We start from the raw sequence: 23,148 nt of genomic DNA, 5'->3' as shown, positions 1-23,148 counted from the left end.
GAAACCCGGCAGTTTAATCGTCTCATTGTTCTACCTTTGGCACTCTTGGCAAGTGGACACGAAGTGCTTGATGTCCTTACATATACCTGGCCAAAGAAAGTTGCGGGAGACATGGTGGTAGGTTAGAAGGAAACCTGAGTGACCCCCTTGCAATGAAAAGTGAAATCCATCCAATATTTTTGTACGCCACTGTGATGAAATAGGGACAAAGACACGCTGCTTGTAATGAAGGATACCATTAACCAGTGAGAAACCTCGAACACTTGAGTTTGGTGTCCGTATTAAGGAAAGCCATAGATGTTGGACTTATTGGTCTGTCGCATACGATTGCTGGAGTGTAGGAATGCAATAAAAAACAGGGAAGGATAAACCCATAAGAGGGAGCAGTTCAAGCCGGTGGGAGAAGGCATCCAGGGCACGATTTGTGAACCCGGTCTATAATCCACCGTGTAATTATATTCGAGCAGTTTCACCAGCCATTTCTGTTGTTGAGGTGTTGAAATACGCTGTTCTAAGAAGTGTTTTATGGGTTTATGATCGGTCACGATACGAAAGTGTTGACCCAGTAAATAATGTCTCCAATTTTGCACAGTGAAGACGATGGTAAACATCTCGTTGTCATAGGTAGGGAGGCCGAGATTACGACCAGACAAAGCTTTACTGAGGTAAGCTATGGGGTGACCTTCTTGACATAGAACAACACCTATATCGACACCCGACGCATCTGTTTCGATTACGAACTGTTTATTGAAGTCAAGAAGTGCAAGAACTGGTGTAGTAGCAAGTGCATGTTTAAGCTTATCAAAGGTAGCAATGGATTCAATTATCCAAGAGAAATTGCCCTACTGTAGCATGTTGGTCAAGGGCTTAGCAATAAAGCCATAATGACGGACGAACTTTCGATAATTGCCCGTTAAACCCAAGAAGCAACAGAGACCTTTGATGGACTGAGGTTTTGGCCAATCAACAATGGTCTTTATTTTGGAATTGTCAACTGCCACCCCCTGTGCCGAAATGGAGTGTCCCAAATAATCAACAGTGGCTTTCCCAAAAGAACATTTGGTAAGCTTGACTCTCATGCTGTTAGAAGACAAAATTTGAAAAACAGTCTCTAAATGGGAGAGGTGAGTAACCAACGAAGAACTATACACAAGGATATCATAAAAAAAAAAACTAATACAAACTTACATAAGTAAGGCTGAAATATCGAATTCATCAAGGCTTGAAAGATGGATAGAGCATTGGACAAACCAAAGGGCATGACCAAGAATTCGAAGTAACTGTCATGTGTGCAAAAACCTGTTTTGGGAATGTCTTCTGAACACATCCGAATTTGGTGGTAGCCGGACCGAAGGTCTAGCTTGGAGAATATAGCAGCACCATGTCGTCAAGTAACTTGTCTACCACAGGAATTGGAAAACGGTCCTTAACAGTGGCTGCGTTTAATGCTCTATAATCAATGCAAAGATGCCAAGAATCATCCTTTTTTTTTCACTAGGAGAACTGGAGAGGAAAAAAGGATATTACTATTTCGGATAACTCCTGAATGAAGAAGGTCCTGCACCTGCCGTTCTATTTCAGCTTTTTGGGAATAGGGATAACGATATGGACGTACATTAATGGGGGTAGTGTTTGGTAATAGAGGGATTTTATGGTCAATAAGCCGTTGGGGAGAGAGACCCGTGGGGATGAAACATATGTGTTGATATTGTGTAAGGAGGGATACAATGGCGAGGTGGGTATTAGGAGGTGGGGAAAGTGATGGTTTGGTGGGTGGGGTGTGGTGGGTGGCTGGAAGGGTACTGTGGAAATGTGGTTGTAACGAGTGATAAGTTGGAAAGGGTGGGTGGGCAGTGATCAAGCCTTAAAGTGTATGGATCATGCCCTGCACATTGAAGATCATGGTTTTGTTTTTGAAATGCCACCCTATAAACCCAAGTGATTTCTAACCACGCTGAGCCCAGAATAAAGTCATAGCCATGGATGTCCAGAAGTAGGAATGAACCCGTAATGGTGTAACCTTGTAGTGTAACTGAGACATTAAGAGCTCTCCGGGTCACTGTAACTTGTTCATGGGCGGTTGTGGTGAAATGAACAGGGTCAACTTGTTCAGTTTGCAAGTCTAATTGATGGGCAATATCAAGGTAGAGCAGATTGTAAGCAAAGCCTAAATTAATAAGAATATAAATAGGGTGGGATTGAATAGAGCCTTTTAATCGCATAGGTTGACCCATGGTAGACCAGGTATCAAAAAAAACTCCAGCATGTGACAAGCAGTATCCGGAAGTGGGTGTTCCTCCGATTGGCAGTCATGAAACTTTGTGGTGTCGTCTTCTGGGCTGGTTGCATCAAGTAATACAAACATGAGAGCTTTGCATTTATGTCCTGGAACGTGAGGTTCTGGGCGATTGAACCATTCCCTTTTTCGTATCTTTTCTTGGACCTCAGCGGGAGTTAACCTCTTAAATGGACTAAGAGGGGCTGTGGTGATTTAGGGGTGGGAAGAGCGGGTGTGGGTGTAGGGTTATGTGGTTTCAAAAAGGTAGAGGAAGGCTATGGCCGAGAGTATGCCGGATGGGAAATTTGTTTGGTCTGATTCTTGGTTTCAAAAAATTTTGCTAATTTTTTAGCTTGGTGTAAGGAATCTGGTTCCAGTGCTAAGACATCATGGTGAATATCCTCCTTGAGGCCATCCAAAAAGACATGTTTCAACTGATTCTCAGTCCAATCAATGACCCAACACGATAGCTTAGTAAAATCAGCAATATACTCATGCATAATGCCTATTTGTTGAATGTGGATGAGTTGGGATTCAATATTGGCTGTATCACCTCCACCAAAACGTTGGAGCAACAGGTCAACAAATAAACTCCAATTATCTCGGCCATATCACTGTTCCAAACTGTGCATCCAAATAGATGCATCAGCACCAAAATTACATGTTGCCACAAGTACCCATTGATGGGGAGGGACCTCGTAATAGTCGAGGTAACGTTCGGCCATAGCTAACCAGCCATAAAGGTCATTCCCATTAAAATGAGGGAGTTCCATTTTGATGTTTTTAACGGGATGAGATATGTTTGTGTAAGGAGGTAGGGTTGTAAGTGTGTGGGGTGCAGAAACAAGGGTTATGGATGGGATAACATGGAATGTAGGAGAAATAGGTGAAAAAGAGGTGTAGGAGTGGGGTGAGAATATAGAGGAAGAAGGTTGTGGCTGCTGGGAGTAGGAGGTTCGACTTGTGATGGTAGATGGGGATGGGTGGGTTCGGGTAGAATGAATGGAGGTGGGGATTGGGGCGAGATTGGGAGTTGGGGGTGTTAGATAAGCCGAGGCCTGAGAATGTGGTGGTCGGGTCGAATAGGGAATAGAAGGATGGTTGCATGTTGGATGTAGCAGGGCGTGTAGGAGTAGGATTAACTGGGGAAACGAAGGTAAAAGGTTGGGGAAGAAGGTGAGTTGATTTGAGGAGACACAACTCATCAAGCATCAAGGATTGGAAAGCTGCAAACTGCGTAGTCATGGTGTTTTGGAAGGATGTATTAGAAGTGGTGATCTGATCTAGGGTTTTTTGGAATGAAGCTTGCTGAGTTTCCAGGGAGGAAATGGAGTCACAAACATCTTCTACCTGGTTGTGAAGATGTTCATGACGAACATCAACTGCAGCAGCTATGGCGTCGGGGTCAGAGCTCGGGGAAGGGGTGTTTTTGCCCATAGGTCGCTAGGCTCTGATGCCAATTGGTACACCCAATCGGATCAAAAGCTGAAAATAGAAAGAATTGTAAACAGTGCAGGAAAGTTGAGGAGAATAAGGGAAGAATTTGAGGCGAAAGGGAAAAGAGATTCCATGCATTCATCTTCTAACCCTAAAGGGCTGATCATTACACATTTATACCCCGACAAAAGAGTAAAACCCTAGCTAAGGATCATGGGCTTGAAAGATGGGACCAGGCATTTATTCACAAAAAGGGCCGGTGCTGAAAGAGGTGTGAGGCCCAACTGGCAGGTCCTAACACGCAACAACTCGGTCTGAGTCGAACTCACTCCCCTGCTGCTACGAGTTATCTCAACGATTCACATCGCTGTAGAGCAACATCCTCCGTCTCGCTTCGGTTCTGTCATGGGAACCGAAAAGTCAAGACCAAAGCCTCCAACGCAGATAAACCAAGGAGTGAAATTGGAAGAGAAAATTGAGGAGGAGGAAGAAGAAGAAGAATTTCAGGTGCTGACGGCCATGAAAGCGGTTTCAACGACATTGTAATCGTCGACACTCCGAAATCGAGAATGCTGCTCCTCGATTCTTCTCGTATGTGTTTGTTTACATATTTTTCCTCAATCCAATTATTACCCATTTTTTTGTTCTGCATTTTTATGTTGTTTTTGTTTTGGGTTCGTGCAGATAATGTGCATAGCATTGTTTACAAGGACCAGAAGTGGACTGCCTCCTACTGGATATGTGTATTTAAATGTGCTGAAGCACCCAAGTTCGAATCTTCCTTCACGTAGTTTAGATTTGATTAGAGTATCGCTCAAATATGTGAAAGAAAGTCTCTGTATTGTGTTGCATTGTGCAGGATGAGTTTGCTAGCTTGCCTGCTATTGTTCCGAAAGGTCCTATTGCCATCCTTGGCTTGGTAATTCATTTCAGTTTGAACAAATGTTGGGTATCTTGTGAAATACCTTTAGTATTGTAAAGAGTGATTTCCTGACTACAAGTTTTGTTGAATTGTTCAAGTCAGGATGGTGGAACAGCTGCTCATTTGATGCTCATCTTGGGGCCATCATTGCAGCTTGAAGGTTGGGAAATTGATCAAATTGTGAGTGTTTTTGAAAAGTATTTGACTTGACTTCATAGGTTTGAACTATCTTTTATAATTGCACTACATGAACTATACATATGTAAATGAAAGCTTATTCATGACATTGAATTAATATCATGTGGGTATGGTAACTTAAAGAACACATTGGGACTATTGACCAAAGGACTCAAAATCGCTTCCTTTCGGTTTAAAGCGTTATCTACCAAGACATCTCTACTACTAAGCAGTTCTATGTGCTTTCTGATGTAATTTGTCTGGTGGCTGCAATTCTATTGCAGCAATGCCAAGATGCTTTAGTGTTGGCCTTATATTATCTTGTATGGCATTTTTAGCGTAATTATAGGTCATGGGAATCATAAGACTAGGTTGTGGCAATCTTCAAATCATGTACACCAGAATGAAATCATGTTGAAGGTGTGGGCCTGCTAATGGAAAGTTTTCTGTCCATGGTTTAGGAGAGAACATGTAAGGCAGCTCATTGTTCACCCTTGTTTCCCTAACTGGTGCTTGAAAATCTTATATTCGTGGAAAACTAAACAAGTGGCACCAAGATCTAAGGTCTTAGCCCTTAGCGGCACCTTATAAGAACAGTAATCGTAACAAATTCTTTCTGGAAGAAATACAGAAACAGAGTATCATGTGCTGAAAATTATTTAGCTGTAAGAAAATTCCTTTTGAAATTTGATAAGTTATGGAAATAACTCTATTCTCAAATAGCTGAAAAATATGCCAAACTACTCAAGAAGTTAAGAACACAAGGTCAACAACATTTAGATTAACAGTGTAAAGGCCACTGACAAGAAAAATATCACTTAAAAAAAATTGCTTGGTCTGCAATAATTTCTTGAAAATCTTACCTTCCGAAGTTGTACTATCTCATCTGTTTAGCTCTGACGGATAAAGTCACTACGCAGCAGTTTACTGAATATGTACTTGGACGTGTGATTAGCATGATTAAACTAATATGTGGGATTCATCAAGGTTATAATTTTCTGTTTTTCCATATGTTTAATCTTGGTAAAATCATATTTTCATCTGCTATATGCTAGGATCTGTTCATGGTGAATGCTTCCTTACTCAATATTTCAAAAATTTTAGTTCATTGATAAAGCAAGAGAATATCTTGGGCTGTCTGATCTTGAGAAGCAAACTCAAGCTGGTGGCATACTTAACGTTCATATTGGCAATGCCCTTTCTCCTTCAGTTAATATTCCTGGAGGATATGCTGGTGAGATTCTTGTCTACATGGCTCGTTGTATTACCCGGAGCACATTCTTCTGTTTCTTTGGATGTTGTGCACAGATTCAAGGGTTTGTTTGTAATTTTTGTACTCGTGCATACTTCCCAAGTACATACATTGTTTATGCCTCATTTTTTGCAATTCCCTACAGTTCCGTCCCTAGTGTATTGCTAACTTGTTCTTGCAATTCCCTACACTTTTTACGCATAGCTATCTGGATTCTGGAAACACATAGAGAATGCTATCCACTTGAACAACCTTATTCTGAGTTTCATTAGAAAGACCTAGAAGTAGTTTTTGAAAGGGTGTAGTGAAATTTCAGTGAGAATGTATGCAGAGAATGCAGTTATTTAATCAAGGAATAGCGGGAGGAGCAAGCAAATAAGGAGAGAGAAACACCTATGGATTTAGACTCAAAGGAGTCTCCTAGTCATCTTGAATGTGCAGAAGAAATCCTCAAATGGCATTCAGAATACTGCCTTGACTTGGCCAGCCTCAAGTGTCATTCAGAATACTGCTTTGACTTGGCCAGAGAAAACAACTCTTGTAAACATGGATGTGAGGTTGAAAAGGGAAGCCTTGAAGGACCCATAGGAAAGTGATGTTAAATGTTGTTTAATTTAGGATCAAAATGAGTTGAAAGCTCAGTTACAAGGCATCGAAGTTTTAAGATCGATTAAATTGTAAGTTTTACAAAAATCAACAGGCTCACACAGTTAAGGACGTTTTGCAGAAGTTTGACTTTAGGGTTTAATACAGCTAATGACGATTGAAACCAACAAAATGTCCAGCTGTTATGTACGTTCAAGTTACATGTTAAGGTAGGAGCTTGGTAAGTAAGAATATAGATCCTAGAATTTATTCTACCTCATAAGTTTGCTAGGAATGACTACTATGTACCTTCATACTTGCTAATTATATTTTGGCTATTATTCGTACAGCTGTCATTTCTTCCACAGTAAGCTATGCTGTATCCAACTGCCTATATGCCTTGATATTTTCGTTGTCATCCATTATGACCGCATCACACGTTACCTTGTGCTTTAAGTTATGTTTGTTTTGTATTTTATATGAAAGGTTACAACTTGGTTGGAAATAAAGAATAAATTGATGCCGAATGGCCGCCTAATGGTGAATTGTGGCGGCATAAATGAAGCATCTGATGTCAGAAAGGAAGCAGCTCATCCAAAACATATATCCACTGATGACAGTTGGCTACAAAATTCTACTATCAAGGCATTATCTAAAGCATTCCCTGGACAAGTAGGGCTTGTTAGGTTGATAATCTTTTGATTAAGTATTTACAGCTTGCAACATCTAATTACTTATCAGGATTGCACTAATTTATTTATTTTATCATATTTACAAACTGAAAGTAAGAATTTTAGATACTAATTATAACATACGAGCATACAAAACTACTGTTACAATGCAAATGCCTTTGAGAAAGATGAGCTATTTTTCTTGTTTATTGAAAATTTTGAAGTCTGAAAATATAATGGGCATGTTTTTCTGTTCAGTGAAACTAGAACGGCTGCAATCCTAATTTAATTCTTAAGCACCTTCTTTCAAAGTTTTCAACTGTTATTTGCAATCATGGCTGGAACTAACAAGTTAGGTGTTCATGCACCTGTCTCCGTATTTGCATGTCTGCATAAGCACAAAGCTCAATGAACTTGTTAGAGTGTCGCGTTGTTATAAATTATAATAACGATTGAGCTTGTGTTGTTCAGTTAACTTTGAGATCAAATTTAAATGCTTTTTTAAGTCAACAGTTACTTAGCTTGGTAATGAATCTCTGATTGTCTGTCTGATTAGTGCTTGTGTTTGAATCTCGTTGTGGTTGGTCATTTCCTTGGTTTAAGGAATTAAGTTTTGAGTAACACTTAACTAGAACAGGTACTTTCCACTGAACATCCGAAGTGTTCTCTGCTGCTAAATATCTAAACATGAAACAGAGAAAAAAAAGCTAGTATTTACACTAATATGATCAACTTCAGCTTCTTCCTTACACTCAATTCTGCAAATGTTTATGGTAATTTTGGGTGCCAATTTGTTAATCGTTAATTTGCGCTTCTTGGCTTTTCTGTGCATGCATTCTCCAAGCCTTACATGGTTCTCATTGTCTTCGTTCTGCTCTGAGTAAATCATATTTTTGTTTCATTTAATATGTTAATGCCTCTTATAATGAAGAAAACTCGGAGTTTGATGTTTGAACAGGTTAGCTGGAAGAAAATGCCACAAACTTTTGGTGAAAATTATCTTGCACTTACGGGACCTTTGCCATAGGTGACTTCATGGTCTGCTGCGGTGACAGGACCATTGGCAGAGTGTGAAACAATGGAGACCATGAGAACCTTGTTCTTGAAGATAACCACGGTGCATCCCCAAAAATTGCACGATCACAAAGAACGTTGCATCCGCTGAGGTTTGATCCGACAAGCAAGGGTTGAAACAGCCTATACTAAGATGTATACATTATCTGTATCTTATGCTTACAACTTGTTTGATTGTAGTAACTTGGTCAATTGAAGATTTGCTCCAGTGTATCAGTTTTTGCTGCATGCATCCCAAATATATAAGATGAGATAAAGTGTTAGTGTTACACCTTCTTTTTTTTCCCCTGAATTTTGCACAATATTAAGATTCTTCAGTATGATTGGAAACCAAAGATACGGTAGCTACACATGGCGAAGAGAAAATCATGTTGCTCCTGTCCCTTTCCAAGTTTTCATATGCAAAACCATATTTTGATTACATGCTTGTCATTGGAGTACAGCTATGTCTGACATTCGGAATCTCAAATGTATCATGACATGTAACCCTATTGGTTTTTTGAAGTTAAGTTTTTATTAATTTGTTTATACAACGATATTTTTACTTAAGAAGATTAAGACTAAGACAAACAAAAGTAAGCAATAATAATTGGGGTGTGCTATCCACACACCTCATTTTACTTCTCACACACCCCTTAATAATTTATGTCCGTTGATCTTCTTCAATTCATCCAATCCGACGGTCGAAAATTAAAAAGGTGTGTGAGAAGTAAAATGAGGTGTGTGGATATCACACCCCTAATAATTAGATACTAAATGCGTTATTCATTTAGTCAAATTTTAGATTTTTGATCACTTATAAGTGAAGAAAAATATATACGACATATATTATTAGACTGTAATGCTAATAACGAGTATATTTTATTATGTTAAATTCAAAAGTTATATCCAAAGAGAGAAAAGTCAAAGAGTGGAGGATTGATTTTGTGGTTTAATGGGACGAGCACAAAACGCGCCATAAGAGTGTTCACTTTGCATGCATCTAGGTCGCCATGCAAATTAATTTAGAGCAGAGCAGAGAGAGTGGAGTGGTTAATGAGTATTGGAGTTGGAGCTACAACAAGCATCATGGAAATGATGCGAGGAAGAATAGAAGCTCCCATACTCCATAGGATTCCCATATTATAACATGTTTATTGATGAAATTAATGCAACACTAATAACAGTAGTAGTGTTCGTAAAGGCAACGGCACCAGTACGTTGTTGCATGTAAATCGTAATTACAATAATTCTTCAAGAGAAATGCTAAGAATGGTCTTTTAAAGTCTGACTCTTTATGAACTCTCATTCACCTAATAGTTTAACGTTAATTGTCGTACCAACATTCTAAAATATTATGTAAAAAACTGAATATGACAGAGTCTAGGAAAAGTCATATAGTTGAGAGAGTCTCCTTAGCTTTGTATTGTTGTCCTCATTAGAAACACTTTAAAGAATTTAAGGGATCAACTCGGAACCAAAATTTGTTTTCAAGGACCAAAGTGGTACAACACCTAAAGTTCAGCAGGAAATTTCATAATTAACCCAATTTCTAAAAGCCATATCCAAATGTACATGTTGAGAGTGGAGAATAACTTTGTGGTTTATTTGGACCAACACAGAACTTCTCAAAAATATATACGCTTGCAAATTAATATTAGAGAGAACAAATTTTTTAAATTAAATTTGTAAATTAAATGATGTAGTTACAGATGATTGGATTATTAATTAAGTGTCGATTAACATGCTTATTTCTTAGTTGTGACACATCATTTATTTTGCAATTTGATTTAAAACTCCCTAACATTACGCATACTTGCGTGCATATAGGGTTAGACCATGGAAATTAATTGAGTGCTGACCAGATCTCCAGAGTTATGAATTAATGATTGTTGGAGGTCCAACAAGCATCATGGAAATGAGCGTTTAGGGTTCATGATGCGAGGAGAATAGAAGCTCCCATGCTCCATAGGATTCCATTCTATATTTGATGAATTTAATGCTGCGAGTGAAGTTTATAAAAGTGTTCGTAAAGGCAACGGCACCAGCTGTGTTGTTGCATGTAAACAATGAGTAATGGTATTCATATTATGTTTTTATACCATATTTTTATATCATCTTAGGTGGCATCTGATGTGGACAGTCACATTATTTGAAAAATTTGCAAAATCCAAAGAGATGAAGGAGAAAGACTCCTCGTATACTACAATCATCATTTAATTAACTAATTTTTCTTAATTATTAGTTTATTAAATAGTGAACTAAATTTAAAAATCTAATTAATTCAAATGATGTGGATGTCCACATGAAATGCCACATAAGATGGTATGAAAATGTGGTACAAAAACATGGTATGAATAACATTACTCATAAACAATATATAATTATACATTATATATACACACATATACATACATACAAGATTGGTATACACAAAACCAGTGGTACTCCTCTACTGCATAAAGTAATATGAGTATGTATATAATAGAGGAACACTCATTTAAGAGATTTTTAATGTGCTTGAAATACGACATTGTACGGCATATGTCATTATATAAGTGGAGACATTTTTTTTTCCAAGTATTCTTTCACTTATATAATAACATATAGAGTATATGATTGTATTTTGAAAATACTGAAAAATATCTCCGTCCATTCAGCGTGTTTGACCAGGAAATATATGCATATGGAAGATTGCGTGGGAATCCCTTTGGGTCTGAATGGTATTGAAACAAAGCCATCCGAATCCCGGCTCCCTGTATTGCATTTGGTATTAAATTAAGCTAATCGAGGCCTTGAATCGTGTATTATGTGTTGAACAAGCACGTGTAAATGCCACGGACTTTAAGGATTCTGCTTTCTTATCGTCCGTATTCATATATAACTAAATATGGTATTCCTTCATTTCTTTTTGTTATATATGTTTGGTTATTATACAAAATAATTTTTGAGATTTGCATGATCAATAGAAATGGTTCCTAAGATTGAAATTCAATAAAAATAGTCTCTAACATTGTCCACCATCCATGATTTTGGTCATTCTGTTAAAAACTCTTTGGGTAATTTTCAAAGCTTTGTAACTCAATCGTTTCTTAACCAAATTCGATCCATAATATATCAAAATGAAGATAGGAAAGTTTAGAATAAGATTATACCTATTTGGAAGCCCAATGGTTGCCGGAGATAGCCGGAAAATAGCTTGAAAGGTGATTAGTCCGCAGGAAAACTTAAAAACTCACTGGAAACTGGGTAAACTCTAAATGTTCATAACTTCTTCAATACTCAATGAAATCGAGTGATTCAAAAATGAAAATCATACTTTTTAATGAGACGAAGATAATGATACCTTTTTCGAAGGCTAAATCACCGTGGTTTGGTCGGACAACGCTCGAAAGTGGCTAACTATTTTCGAGTTAGCCACTTTCGAGCAATTTTCAGGCCAAACAAAGGCGAGTTAGTAATAAAAAAAGATGCCATTCTCTTTGTTGCATCGAGAAGTATGATTTTCATTTTTGAATCACTCGATTTCGTTGAGTATTGAAGAAGTTATGAACGTTTAAAATTTACCCAGTTTCTGGCGAGTTTTCCAGTTTTCACGCGTACCAGTCACCTTTCAGGCTATTTTCCGGCCATCTCCGACAATCATTGGGCTTCCAAAGAGGTATAATCTTGTTCTACACTTTCTTATCTTCATTTTTTATATATTACGAGTCGAATTTGGTTAAAAATCGATTAAGTTATTAAAGTTTTGAAAATTGCCCAAAGAGTTTTTAACAGAATGACCAAAATCATGGATGGTGGACAATCTCAGTGACTATTTCTATTAATTTTCAATCTCAATGACCATTTCTATTGATCATACAAATCTCATGGACTATTTTGTATAATAACCCTATATGTTATAGTTTTTTGAAACTTTATTACCTCCTCACCCCACAAGGCCAGGAACCAGGTCCATTGGGGGAACTTTTTCCATTCTTATTGAATACGTACTAGATAAATATTTTCTTGCCCATATTCTTGTGTTGTTAGATTATGAATTGGTAATTGATTAAATTATTAATCAATTTCACCTCTCTTATTTGAATGTGTGATTTAAATTTATAATCTAACAATATAGATATTGTCTCGTAAAGTGAGTCTAGCTAGTAATAGAGCCTTTATTTATTCATTCAATTATGCAAGGACTTTTAAATAGAATAATATGACCAAAGAATAAACTCAACGAGTGTTATATATATATATATATATAGCAGTTAACTTGATAGTTAGATGAATGGAAGAGTCAATAGTCTAATAGGTTATTAATAGAAACTGAGATATTAAACAAAATTAGAAACCGACATAGTTAGATTGTTGATCACAATGTGATATAGAAGATATAAGCAGTGTATATATATAGAGTTCATACTCTTTAAGGAGAAGTTCCATTCTCCGTGGAAGTTGTAACAGAATAAAAAACCGACGTTAAACTATGGATTACATGCACTATTAGGATTTAGGTGATGTGGTACATTATCACGATCAGGTCAAGTGGATCACCGGAGATAAATGTAGCTAGCCTTGGCTTTGGCTGCAATCGGTAGGACACACCATATGTTTTCATCAATTTCGGGTGGTTTTTATGGTTTCTTTTGCAGATCAACACTTAATAGTTTATAGTTCTACCTAGGATCCGGAATCATTATATGCTTCGAAGTCCTGGATCACGGTCGTCGATTGCATGCAGCACGGCATCCCATTACCCTAAAACAATGCCAATATGGCAATGGGGGTGGATAAATAAGTAATATGGCATGTATGCACGTTTTGAACAACTAAATTAGGAACCTCTCAAGTTTCTCACTTGCACTGAATTTGATGCAAATTTTGTCACTTGATGAACGCGTTTCAGGGCACTCAGTCGATGACCCACGTACATCCATTGAGTTTGACCGCAGCTTTTAAAAAAAAATTCTAGCTTCTATAAGTTAAACTAATAATTAAATGAAGCGTGAAAGGAACTAGTTCAATGTAGCCATATAATTATAAATAAGGTATTTTTATGAATAATATTTGTGCAAAAGGGTCACATGGTTTTAAAAAAGATCTGATATGAACAAGGTTTGGAATGTAAAGGAATGAAAGAAAGAATTCTGTAATTCCTCTTTGACTCTGACCAAGTACTGTACATGAGCATGCGTAACTGAAGACAAATAGATAACTCTGGATAGAAAAAGACGAAACATATTATTTAAAATTGAGAAAGAAGGAAAAATTGATTGTACTAAATGGAATAAATTGACAGTTTTGCAGATTTTCTTCATCTGAATGAGGCGATATTGAGGATTAAGGTCTCCCGTTCAACGGACACTTACCAAATCCCCTTCACATCATACCCTCACGAGAAAACAAGACACCGCCCCCCTCTTACGTTATTAACCTACTAAAATTTACACCCTTTTTTTATTTCATACGTCAAGTTAAATAGTAACGTTAGAAAAGACCACATAACTATATCACACTAGTGTACTAAATGATGTGGCAAATAATTAATACAACTAACATTCAATCAGATAAATTTATTAATTAACATGACATATATACATCACTTGGCTTATACACTAATGTGATACAAAAATGCAACCTCCCTAGTATTTCCTAAGTTAAAGGAAATGACATGGAGATCATGTTTTGGTACCACATAGATATTCCATTGTGATAAGTTATGTCTACAAATCATGTTAATCGATATATTTATCTTACTAGATGTTGTGCATCATTAATCCCATCATGTAGTATAAAAAAGTTATCTCCTTGACATTACTAATCATTAACTTAATTATTTTCTACTTTCATTTTCTTCTTTTCCATATTTCATAACAGTAACACTAGTTGTAAATAGACGGGCTAACACATTTTGACACACAAAATTGACAAATTTACTAACACGTCTTCTAATACAGGTGGAAGACTCACATGTATTGCTAGTGTGTCAACAACTATATCAATTTTGTGTATGCAAATAATTTAAGGAACTGTTATTAGCATTCTAAAAATTCATTTTGCACTCCTAACAAGTGTATTTTTCTTTTTAATTATTGAAAATTTAGAGTGCAAAATAAGATTTTTAGAGTGCTATGACATAATTGTTTTTATATTGTTTATTGTTTGTTTCTTTATTTCTGTGCCCGCCTTCTTCTGTCAGAAGGAAGGCTTTAAACTCATCTCTCTCTCTCTCTCTCTGTCTCCTTCTCCATCTCTCTCTCTCTCTCTCTCTCTCTCTCTCTCTCTCTCTCTCTCTCTCTCTCTCTCTCTCTCTCTCTCTCTCTCTCTCTCTCTCTAAACCTAGCTATGACATCGTGCCCTTGAAGCGTAGAAATCAGCAGTATTGCTTGCTCTCTCAGCTGTCTGCCTTTTTCCTGCGTTACCGGTTGTCTTCATTTCTTTGTTTCTGAGGGAATTTGGGAAGCCTTTCTAGCTACCGCAAAAAGGTATGCTACCTGCCTTTTGTTTTCTGTCTTCATGCATCTTTACACTTTATATGTTTCCCTTCATCTTTTCTTTCTTTTTTCCCAACTTTATTTCGACCTATATCTTGTTGAAATGGTATCAGGCTTTATACTTTAGGTTGATTAATACACAAAGATTGAAGCTTTAAAAACCAGAAAATCTAAGAAGGAAGAGCACAGAGAGTAAGAGAATGTTTCTGTATATTTTTCTATATCTCAGAAAAAAAAGCAGAGAATACAATCTTATATTCCACTAATCAGTCAAATGCTAAGATCCTATTTTTCAGGTAGCAAGGACTCATCTCCAGCCATACATACCATCGGAGGCCACGATCCTTCCACTTGGAGAAGGATCGGGTAACACAGTACATCCCAAAACAGATAAGAATAACAGCTGTAAGGTTTCTAAAACAAGAATTAAAACTAGCCGTTACAAGTTTAAAAAGCTAATGGCTATTTCTAAAAATAGCAGTTCTTCATCTTTTCGAATTCTTCATTCTCTTCACTTTCAACCTGCAGGATTGTCATCTGCAAGTTGATTTAAGCTTAGTATGCAGCTTAATTCTCAACAGCCTCTCCTAAGCTGCTTACTGGCTTAACTCCAAGCCTCAATCTCAAATGATTAAACCTGTCTTTTGGCAAAGCCTTTGTAAAAATATCTGCAAGTTGTTCTTCACTTCTGCAGAATTTCAAATCAATCACACCTTCTTGCAGGGTTTCTCTTATGAAGTGATACCTTCTGTTGATATGTCTAGTCCTCTGATGAAAAACAGGGTTCTTTGCCATAGATATAGCCGACATATTATCACAGAACAAAGGTGTTGCCTCAGTTTGCATCTCTCCAAAATCATCAAGAACAAACCTTAACCAAATGGACTGTGTTGTTGCCTCAGATGCTGAGACATACTCAGCTTCAGCAGTTGATAGAGCAACTGTGTTTTGTTTTACAGATGCCCAAGAAAACACTCCACTGCCAAAACTAAATGCATAACCAGAGGTGCTTCTGCTATCATCTTCACTTCCTGCCCAATCTGCATCACAAAATCCAATGAGAATTGCAGATTTGTCCTTCACATACTCAATGTCATAGTTAAGGGTTCCTTGCACGTATCTTAGTACTCTTCGTGCAGTTCCCAAATGCTTCTTGGTGGGACTATTCATGAACCTTGATAACAAACTTGCAGCATACATCAGGTCAGGTCTAGTTGCTGTCAAATACAATAGACTTCCCACTATTTTCCTGTAAAGTCCTTCATCAGCTAATTCACTCCCATCCACTTTCTTTAGCTTTTCACCAGTAGGCAAAGGAATAGACACTGGTTTGCAATCTTCGAGCCCAAATTTCACAAGTAAGGACTTAGCATACTTACTTTGGTGTATGAACACACCTTGATCAGTTTGCAATATTCCCATGCCTAAGAAGTGATGTAGAAGGCCGAGATCAGACATTTCATATCTTTCCATCATTTCCTTTTTGAATTCACTGAGCATCTTGTCACTACTTCCAGTATATATAATGTCATCAACATAGATTGACACAATTATCAATCCTCCTTCATCATCAGATCTTGTATATAGTGTGGCTTCACTTGTGCTCCTTTTGAACTTGCACAGTGAGAGATATGCATCAATCTCACTGTACCAGGCTCTAGGTGCCTGTTTAAGTCCATATAGGGCCTTCCTTAACTTATAGACCTTGTGACCTGCATTTGCCAACTCAAAGCCCTCAGGCTGCTCAACATACACTTCTTCCTCAAGTACACCATTTAAAAATGCTGACTTAACATCCAACTGAAATAGCTTCCAACCTTTTTGTGCTGCAAGAGCAATGAGAGTTCGAATTGTGTCTAGCCTTGCCACTGGTGCAAAGGTTTCATTGTAGTCAATCCCAGGTTTCTGTGCATACCCTTTTGCTACAAGCCTAGCCTTGTGTTTTTGAACCGTTCCATCCAAGTTAAGCTTAGTTTTAAACACCCATTTCACACCTATAACTGGTTTATCAACTGGTCTCTCAACAAGTTCCCAAGTATTGTTCTTTTCAATCATCTCCAACTCTGCATTCATAGCTTCTTGCCAGGCTTTATCACCTACTGCTTCTTGGTAGTTCTCTGGTTCTATAATACACATGTGACATCTTGCATATATATCTTCCAGAGTTCTGATCTTTACTGGAGTGGAGCTAGGTGTTGAGCCTTGGCTGTGACTTCCACTCATCTCCTCAACTGATTCATTAACAGTGGTGTTTGAATGAGTATCTCCAGCATTATTAAACTGATTTACATCAGTTTGTTCTTCACTAACTTCATTTTCTGCTCAATTCCCTTCAAGATTGAAAGGTATTGAGATAGACTCCCCTTGGTTACTTTCCCACTTCCATGATTTGTCTTCACTGAAAATCACACTCCTTGAGAGTACAATTTTCTTAGATTGCAGATCATACACTCTATATCCCTTTTCACAGCTTCCATATCCCATGAAGATCCCCTTTCTGGTTTTGTCATCAAATTTCTGCCTCAAGGGTGATGGGACATGAGTATAACAGATACAACCAAATACTTTCAGATGCTTAATTCCAGGCTTCCTACCTGTGAAAGCTTCGAAAGGTGTTTTATCTATCACAGATGTTGTGAAGCATCTATTTTGGAGATATACAGCTGTACTCACAGCTTCTGCCCAGAAAATCACAGGGACTCCTTTCTCAGTCATCATAGATCTTGCCATCTCACAAATTGTTCTGTTCCTTCTCTCAGCAACTCCATTTTGCTGAGGAGAATAGGCAATGGTTAGTTGTCTCTCCATTCCCATGCTTGTACAGTAATCCAGGAACTCATGTGAGGTGTATTCACCACCTCTATCACTCCTTAATTTCTTCAAACTAAAGCCACTTTGCAGTTCAACAAAAGCTTTGAATTTTTTGAACACATTGAAGGTATCAGATTTATTTCTGAGAAAGTAAACCCAACACATTCTTGAGAAATCATCAATGAATGTGATGAAATACCTATTCCCTCCAATGGACTCATTTTGCATTGGTCCACACAAATCTGTGTGTACCAACTCAAGTGGATAGCTTGCTCTCCACACTTTTCCTTTGTCAAATGACTCTTTGTGATGTTTCCCTGAAACACAACCTTCACACACATCTTCCATTTCTGTCAAAGCAGGTAATCCAAGTACCATTTCCTTCTGTTGCATCTTCTTCATGCTAGCAAAGTTCAAGTGTCCAAACCTTCTGTGCCAGGTCCAAGAGTCTTCAATTACTGATGCTTTTCTTGCTGCAGGTGTCATAGATTCTAGTGACAGAGGGAAACATCGATTTCCTGTCATGATCACCTTTGCTACAACATTGTTGAGGCTCCTATCATCAAAGATAACTGCCATATTACCTCCAAATAGAACATAGTATCCATGCTCCATCATCTGGCCTACACTTAGTAAATTCTCATCCAAACCTGGAACCAGCAATACTTCATTTATGTATCTTTTCCCATGCTGTGTTTCAACCACCAGAGTGCCTTTTCCAGTTGCTTGTACAAGGTCTCCAGTGCCCATTTTGACTTTACAAGATACAGATCTGTCAATGTTGATTAACACAGACTCTTGAGATGTCATGTGATTACTGCAGGCACTGTCCACAAACCATACACTTCTATCTTGCATAATTGAAGAGTGACAAGCATAGAACATGGTTCCTATGGTTACCTCTTCTTCTTTTGCACAGTTAGCTACTTGCTTGTGACTATCACAGTCTTTTGCAATATGTCCAAATCGGTTGCATTTTCCACACTTGGCTTTTCCTTTGTATCTGCACACACCGAAATGGTATTTCTGACAAACTTGACACTGTGGTTTCACACAACTTTGACTACTACTTCCTTGCTTGTTCTGAGAGTTGAATCTATTGTTCCAATTTCCTCCAGAATTGTTGTTCCAGTTTGAGCCATTATTGTTGCTCAAGTTTCCACTTTGAGACCAATTTGATCCCTTTTTGTATTGTCCCTGCCACTTTTGATTTGGTCTACTCTGTGACCCCTTGTAGGTACCCGAAGCTTGGTTATTTCCAACTCTTAGGCTACTAAAGGCTCTCTCAGTTCCTATCAATTTATCCCTTTCATCATGCAGATCTTCCCTTTTATCATAAACTTTGACAGATGCAATGACTTCTTCAACTCTAATAGCATCAAGGTCTCGAGTTTCCTCGATAATGGACACAATGGATTTATACCACCTACTTAGACTCATTAACAATTTCTGCACAATTCTTTGTTCAGTCACATCTTCACCAAGGGATTTCAGATTGTTCACAATTCCAAAAAACCTACCCAAATAGTCATCTAGGTTTTCACTATCTATCATTCTCATATACTCAAAATCAGCCCTAACTGCTTGAAGTTTTACAGCTCTTACCTTTTTATCTCCTCTGAACTCTCTTCTCAGAATGTCCCATGCCCCTTTTGCAGTCTTCTCATTTCTGATGCGAGGGAAAAGCTCATCGGTTATGGCTCCTTGTATAAGACTCAGCGCCTTGGCATTCTTTATTCTGTCTTCTCTGGAGATGGTAGGTGCTTCCACTGGAACTTGCTCAGCCTCACTACCTTCATCTCCAGAATCTTCTTCCTCCTCGAGAATCGGCTGTGGTTGTACTCCAATCTCTACTACATCCCATAGGTCATGCGCTATGAGGATAGTCTCCATCTTGACTGCCCAAAAATCATAGTTTGCACCATCAAACTGTGGAGTTCGTAAATCTCCACCTGAAGAACCTGATCCCACCATTTTCTTGGTGAATACCAGTGAACCAACAATAAAGGAACCACCTTTATCCCCTTTTGGGAATTTTTCAGGAAGAACCTCTCTCACAGTTTCACGCCCCTCTCTGGAATCAGACCTAGTGCTCTGATACCATGTTGAAATGGTATCGGGCTTTATACTTTAGGTTGATTAATACACAAAGATTGAAGCTTTAAAAACCAGAAAATCTAAGAAGGAAGAGCACAGAGAGTAAGAGAATGTTTCTGTATATTTTTCTATATCTCAGAAAAAAAAGCAGAGAATACAATCTTATATTCCACTAATCAGTCAAATGCTAAGATCCTATTTTTCAGGTAGCAAGGACTCATCTCCAGCCATACATACCATCGGAGGCCACGATCCTTCCACTTGGAGAAGGATCGGGTAACACAGTACATCCCAAAACAGATAAGAATAACAGCTGTAAGGTTTCTAAAACAAGAATTAAAACTAGCCGTTACAAGTTTAAAAAGCTAATGGCTATTTCTAAAAATAGCAGTTCTTCATCTTTTCGAATTCTTCATTCTCTTCACTTTCAACCTGCAGGATTGTCATCTGCAAGTTGATTTAAGCTTAGTATGCAGCTTAATTCTCAACATCTTTACTTCGGGGGATGAAACTCCATAGAATATGATGTAAGGGTTAATTATAAAGGTTTTTAGGGATTTTGTTAACTTTAGGGGATAAAAATCCATGGAATCTGAACAAATTTGTTTGAACGAGTGCAATTAATTAGTTCCTTTTAAATTCTACAAATAATGTCATGCATGCCTTTCTTTTTCAGGGTGCAAATTTAGATATAAATCTGCATATATAAACGAGGAGGAGGAGGATGATGGCTGCAGGAAATGGACAATTGACGGTTCCTCCAGGGTTCCGATTCCATCCGACAGATGAGGAGCTTCTCTACTATTACCTCAGGAAGAAAGTGTCTTATGAAGCCATCGACCTTGATGTTATTGGGGAGGTGGATCTCAACAAACTCGAACCCTGGGACCTCAAAGGTGAGATTATATTTAGGGTTTTCACAAAAGCTGTTCTTAACACTTCAAAAAAGTCGTTGCGCACTCCTTCATATGTCCAAATGCAATTTCCTTCTTATATTTCTACATATCCTGAGCTCATTACACAGACATATATGACTGTAAATTTTGGTAATAATTGTTAATTTTGTGCATGCAGAGAAATGCAGAATAGGGTCAGGGCCTCAGAATGAGTGGTACTTCTTCAGCCACAAGGATAAGAAATATCCAACAGGAACTCGTACAAACCGCGCAACCACAGCTGGGTTTTGGAAGGCAACTGGGAGAGACAAAGCGATCCACCTCACCAGCTCCAAGAGAATTGGCATGAGGAAAACCCTAGTCTTTTACACTGGCCGCGCTCCCCATGGCCAAAAGACCGACTGGATCATGCACGAGTATCGCCTCGAAGATGATAACATTACTGCTGATCAAGTTCAGGTAAAATATTGAAGTACAATTAATGTTTAAACACCACATTTGTTATTAGATTGCTTGACTGAATCACATTATATATGAGATGGAAAATAATTTCTGCACAGTTTTTCAGTTCAAATGTTGAAAAGGAAGAAGGTGTGCGTCTAAAAAAGTGTGAAAATCCATTTCCCTTAATTGATACATGATGTGTCAATTTATCGAATGTCATTTTAATTTGATGCAACAAGTGGATCTGATTGCATGTCACATCAAATAATGCGGTTTACTCGTGTCGATGTTCGAAATAACTAATATGTTATACTTTAATTTGATTCAGCAGGAAGATGGATGGGTGGTATGTAGGGTTTTCAAGAAGAAGAATCACAACAAAGGTTATCAACCAGAATTTGCTCATCATCAAGATCATCAAGAGCACGAACACTTCACGAACATGAAGGCAAGTGGTTCTCATGCCCCGATACTACTAGATCATCACGATCATCATCAGCAAAAACAAAATCACCATCGTCTGGAAGGACTATATGATTATCCTAGTAGCTTTGATCACGCTGGATCCATGCACCTCCCACAGCTGTTCAGTCCAGAGTCGGCTGTCGCTGCTTCATCCTTTGTATCACCGCACAATATCAACTTGAACACGATGGACATTGAGTGTTCCCAAAACCTGTTAAGGCTAACATCCACCGCCGCCGCGGCAGCTGCAGCAGCATCTGGTAGTTGTGGACTCGTGCAACAGCAGGAGAGGTCCTTCATCAGTGGTGGTGATTGGTCATTCTTGGACAAGCTCCTTGCATCTCATCAGAACCTCGATATTAATCACTCAACGTCGCAAACCAAATGCAACCCTTCTTCATCGACTCAACAACTTAGTAACTCTCATGATCATGATCATGTGGGTACTTCATCATCAACGCAGCAGAGATTCCCATTTCAATACCTTGGGTGCGGAACTGACTTCTTAAAATTTTCCAAGTAGCTAGCTAAGGCGGCTAGGGCTCTACAAACCCGCAAAGTCGCGGATCGATGGATACAGTGTACTTCATGCATGGATGGATGTCCATCCTATATCATTAAGCTGTACGGCAGTCTTTTTCAGTCTTAATTGTTTTGGTAGTTATATTACAAACTTGGCTCAGATTCTATATCCTTTCCTAATTAATTTATTACTTCTCCTTTGGCATCAAAATGTATATAACTAAATTCAAACAAGAACGAAATTCTCTTTCAAAAATACCTGGTAGCTTCCAATATATATATATATATATTTATTCTAGCTAGTTTGAAATAAATTTCCATTACTACAAGAAAAACAGATTATAACCACTACAATTCACAAAATGAGGTGGGTATAAAAGACATATCAATAGCTAATCGAGTAATTCAAAGACATATCAATGGCTACTGATCGTCTTCTAACCCACCTTATTATGTACAACTAATATTAGTGACTACTGCTAGTTTGTTTTAGTGCAGATAATTAGTGACTACTGCTAGTTTATTTTAGTGCATATAAATTTATGTACATTCCTTTCTTTTAGGTAGCTAGTGTTAGGTTCTACATGATCTTCGATATATTTATCGTCAAATTCGGTCATTAACTTGCGGATTGAAGGTCGAACCATGTCCATGTCCATGTTTGCATACGCGCACAAATGTACATTGACAAGGCTTAAACTTTGGTCACCAATTAGGCTCAACGGAACGGTCCACCAAAATTGATGGATAAGGCCTGGAAACCCGCCCCCAAAATAAAGCTATATAAGGAAAGGTCTGATATCTCCATCTCCTTACTCTCAAGATTAAATTATATATATATATATATGAGGAAATATGGAAGTGTCTCGCCATCTCCAACTCCCGCACTTTCCCTTATATATGTGTCAAACTTTTCCACAGACAATTGAACTAGGACTGAATTAAGTGTTTGGTCATACACGCGCGCGCGCTCGCACACACACACATACAAGCTGCCTGTTACGTAAGGTGAACATATATATCCATACTGAGCCTTCATCGATCATGCTAGAGCTA

At 38.0% G+C, this 23,148-nt stretch overlaps 1 protein-coding gene and 1 pseudogene across 9 annotated transcripts; both read left to right on the top strand.

Moving 5' to 3' along the window:
- Nucleotides 1-3,999: 3,999 nt before the first annotated feature.
- LOC103446024 (uncharacterized) lies at nucleotides 4,000-8,665 on the top strand (annotated as a pseudogene).
- Nucleotides 8,666-14,548: 5,883 nt separating this feature from the next.
- On the top strand, nucleotides 14,549-22,350 carry LOC103445951 (protein SOMBRERO-like). Of its 9 annotated transcripts, XM_070807067.1 has the most exons (9): nucleotides 14,635-14,848; nucleotides 14,971-15,049; nucleotides 15,154-15,262; nucleotides 15,386-19,867; nucleotides 19,972-20,080; nucleotides 20,204-20,292; nucleotides 20,442-20,661; nucleotides 20,840-21,120; nucleotides 21,434-22,350. In XM_070807067.1, the coding sequence occupies exons 7-9, from the start codon at nucleotides 20,490-20,492 to the stop codon at nucleotides 22,091-22,093; spliced, it is 1,113 nt and encodes a 370-aa protein (XP_070663168.1). In that variant the 5' UTR covers nucleotides 14,635-14,848; nucleotides 14,971-15,049; nucleotides 15,154-15,262; nucleotides 15,386-19,867; nucleotides 19,972-20,080; nucleotides 20,204-20,292; nucleotides 20,442-20,489; the 3' UTR covers nucleotides 22,094-22,350. The 9 variants fall into 9 exon arrangements, with proteins under 9 accessions (XP_070663175.1, XP_070663174.1, XP_070663168.1 ...); XM_070807073.1 differs by lacking the exon at nucleotides 15,386-19,867 and having other exon boundaries at nucleotides 14,633-14,848; nucleotides 21,437-22,350; XM_070807069.1 differs by lacking the exon at nucleotides 15,386-19,867 and having other exon boundaries at nucleotides 14,985-15,049.
- The last annotated feature ends 798 nt before the right edge of the window (nucleotides 22,351-23,148 follow it).

The sequence above is a fragment of the Malus domestica genome, chromosome 10 (genome assembly GCF_042453785.1).
Source record: "Malus domestica chromosome 10, GDT2T_hap1".
NCBI lineage: Eukaryota > Viridiplantae > Streptophyta > Magnoliopsida > Rosales > Rosaceae > Malus > Malus domestica.
Note: the sequence above shows the minus strand (reverse complement) of the source record. Positions and strands in the feature narration are given on the sequence as shown.

Bases quoted from the DNA above. Each gene is read 5' to 3' on its own strand.
- LOC103445951 (XM_070807074.1), top strand. From the start codon at position 20,490: ATGATGGCTGCAGGAAATGGACAATTGACGGTTCCTCCAGGGTTCCGA. The intron at 20,662-20,839 runs GTGAGATTATAT...TTGTGCATGCAG, and splicing joins CGAACCCTGGGACCTCAAAG to AGAAATGCAGAATAGGGTCA. The intron at 21,121-21,433 runs GTAAAATATTGA...AATTTGATTCAG, and splicing joins TTACTGCTGATCAAGTTCAG to CAGGAAGATGGATGGGTGGT.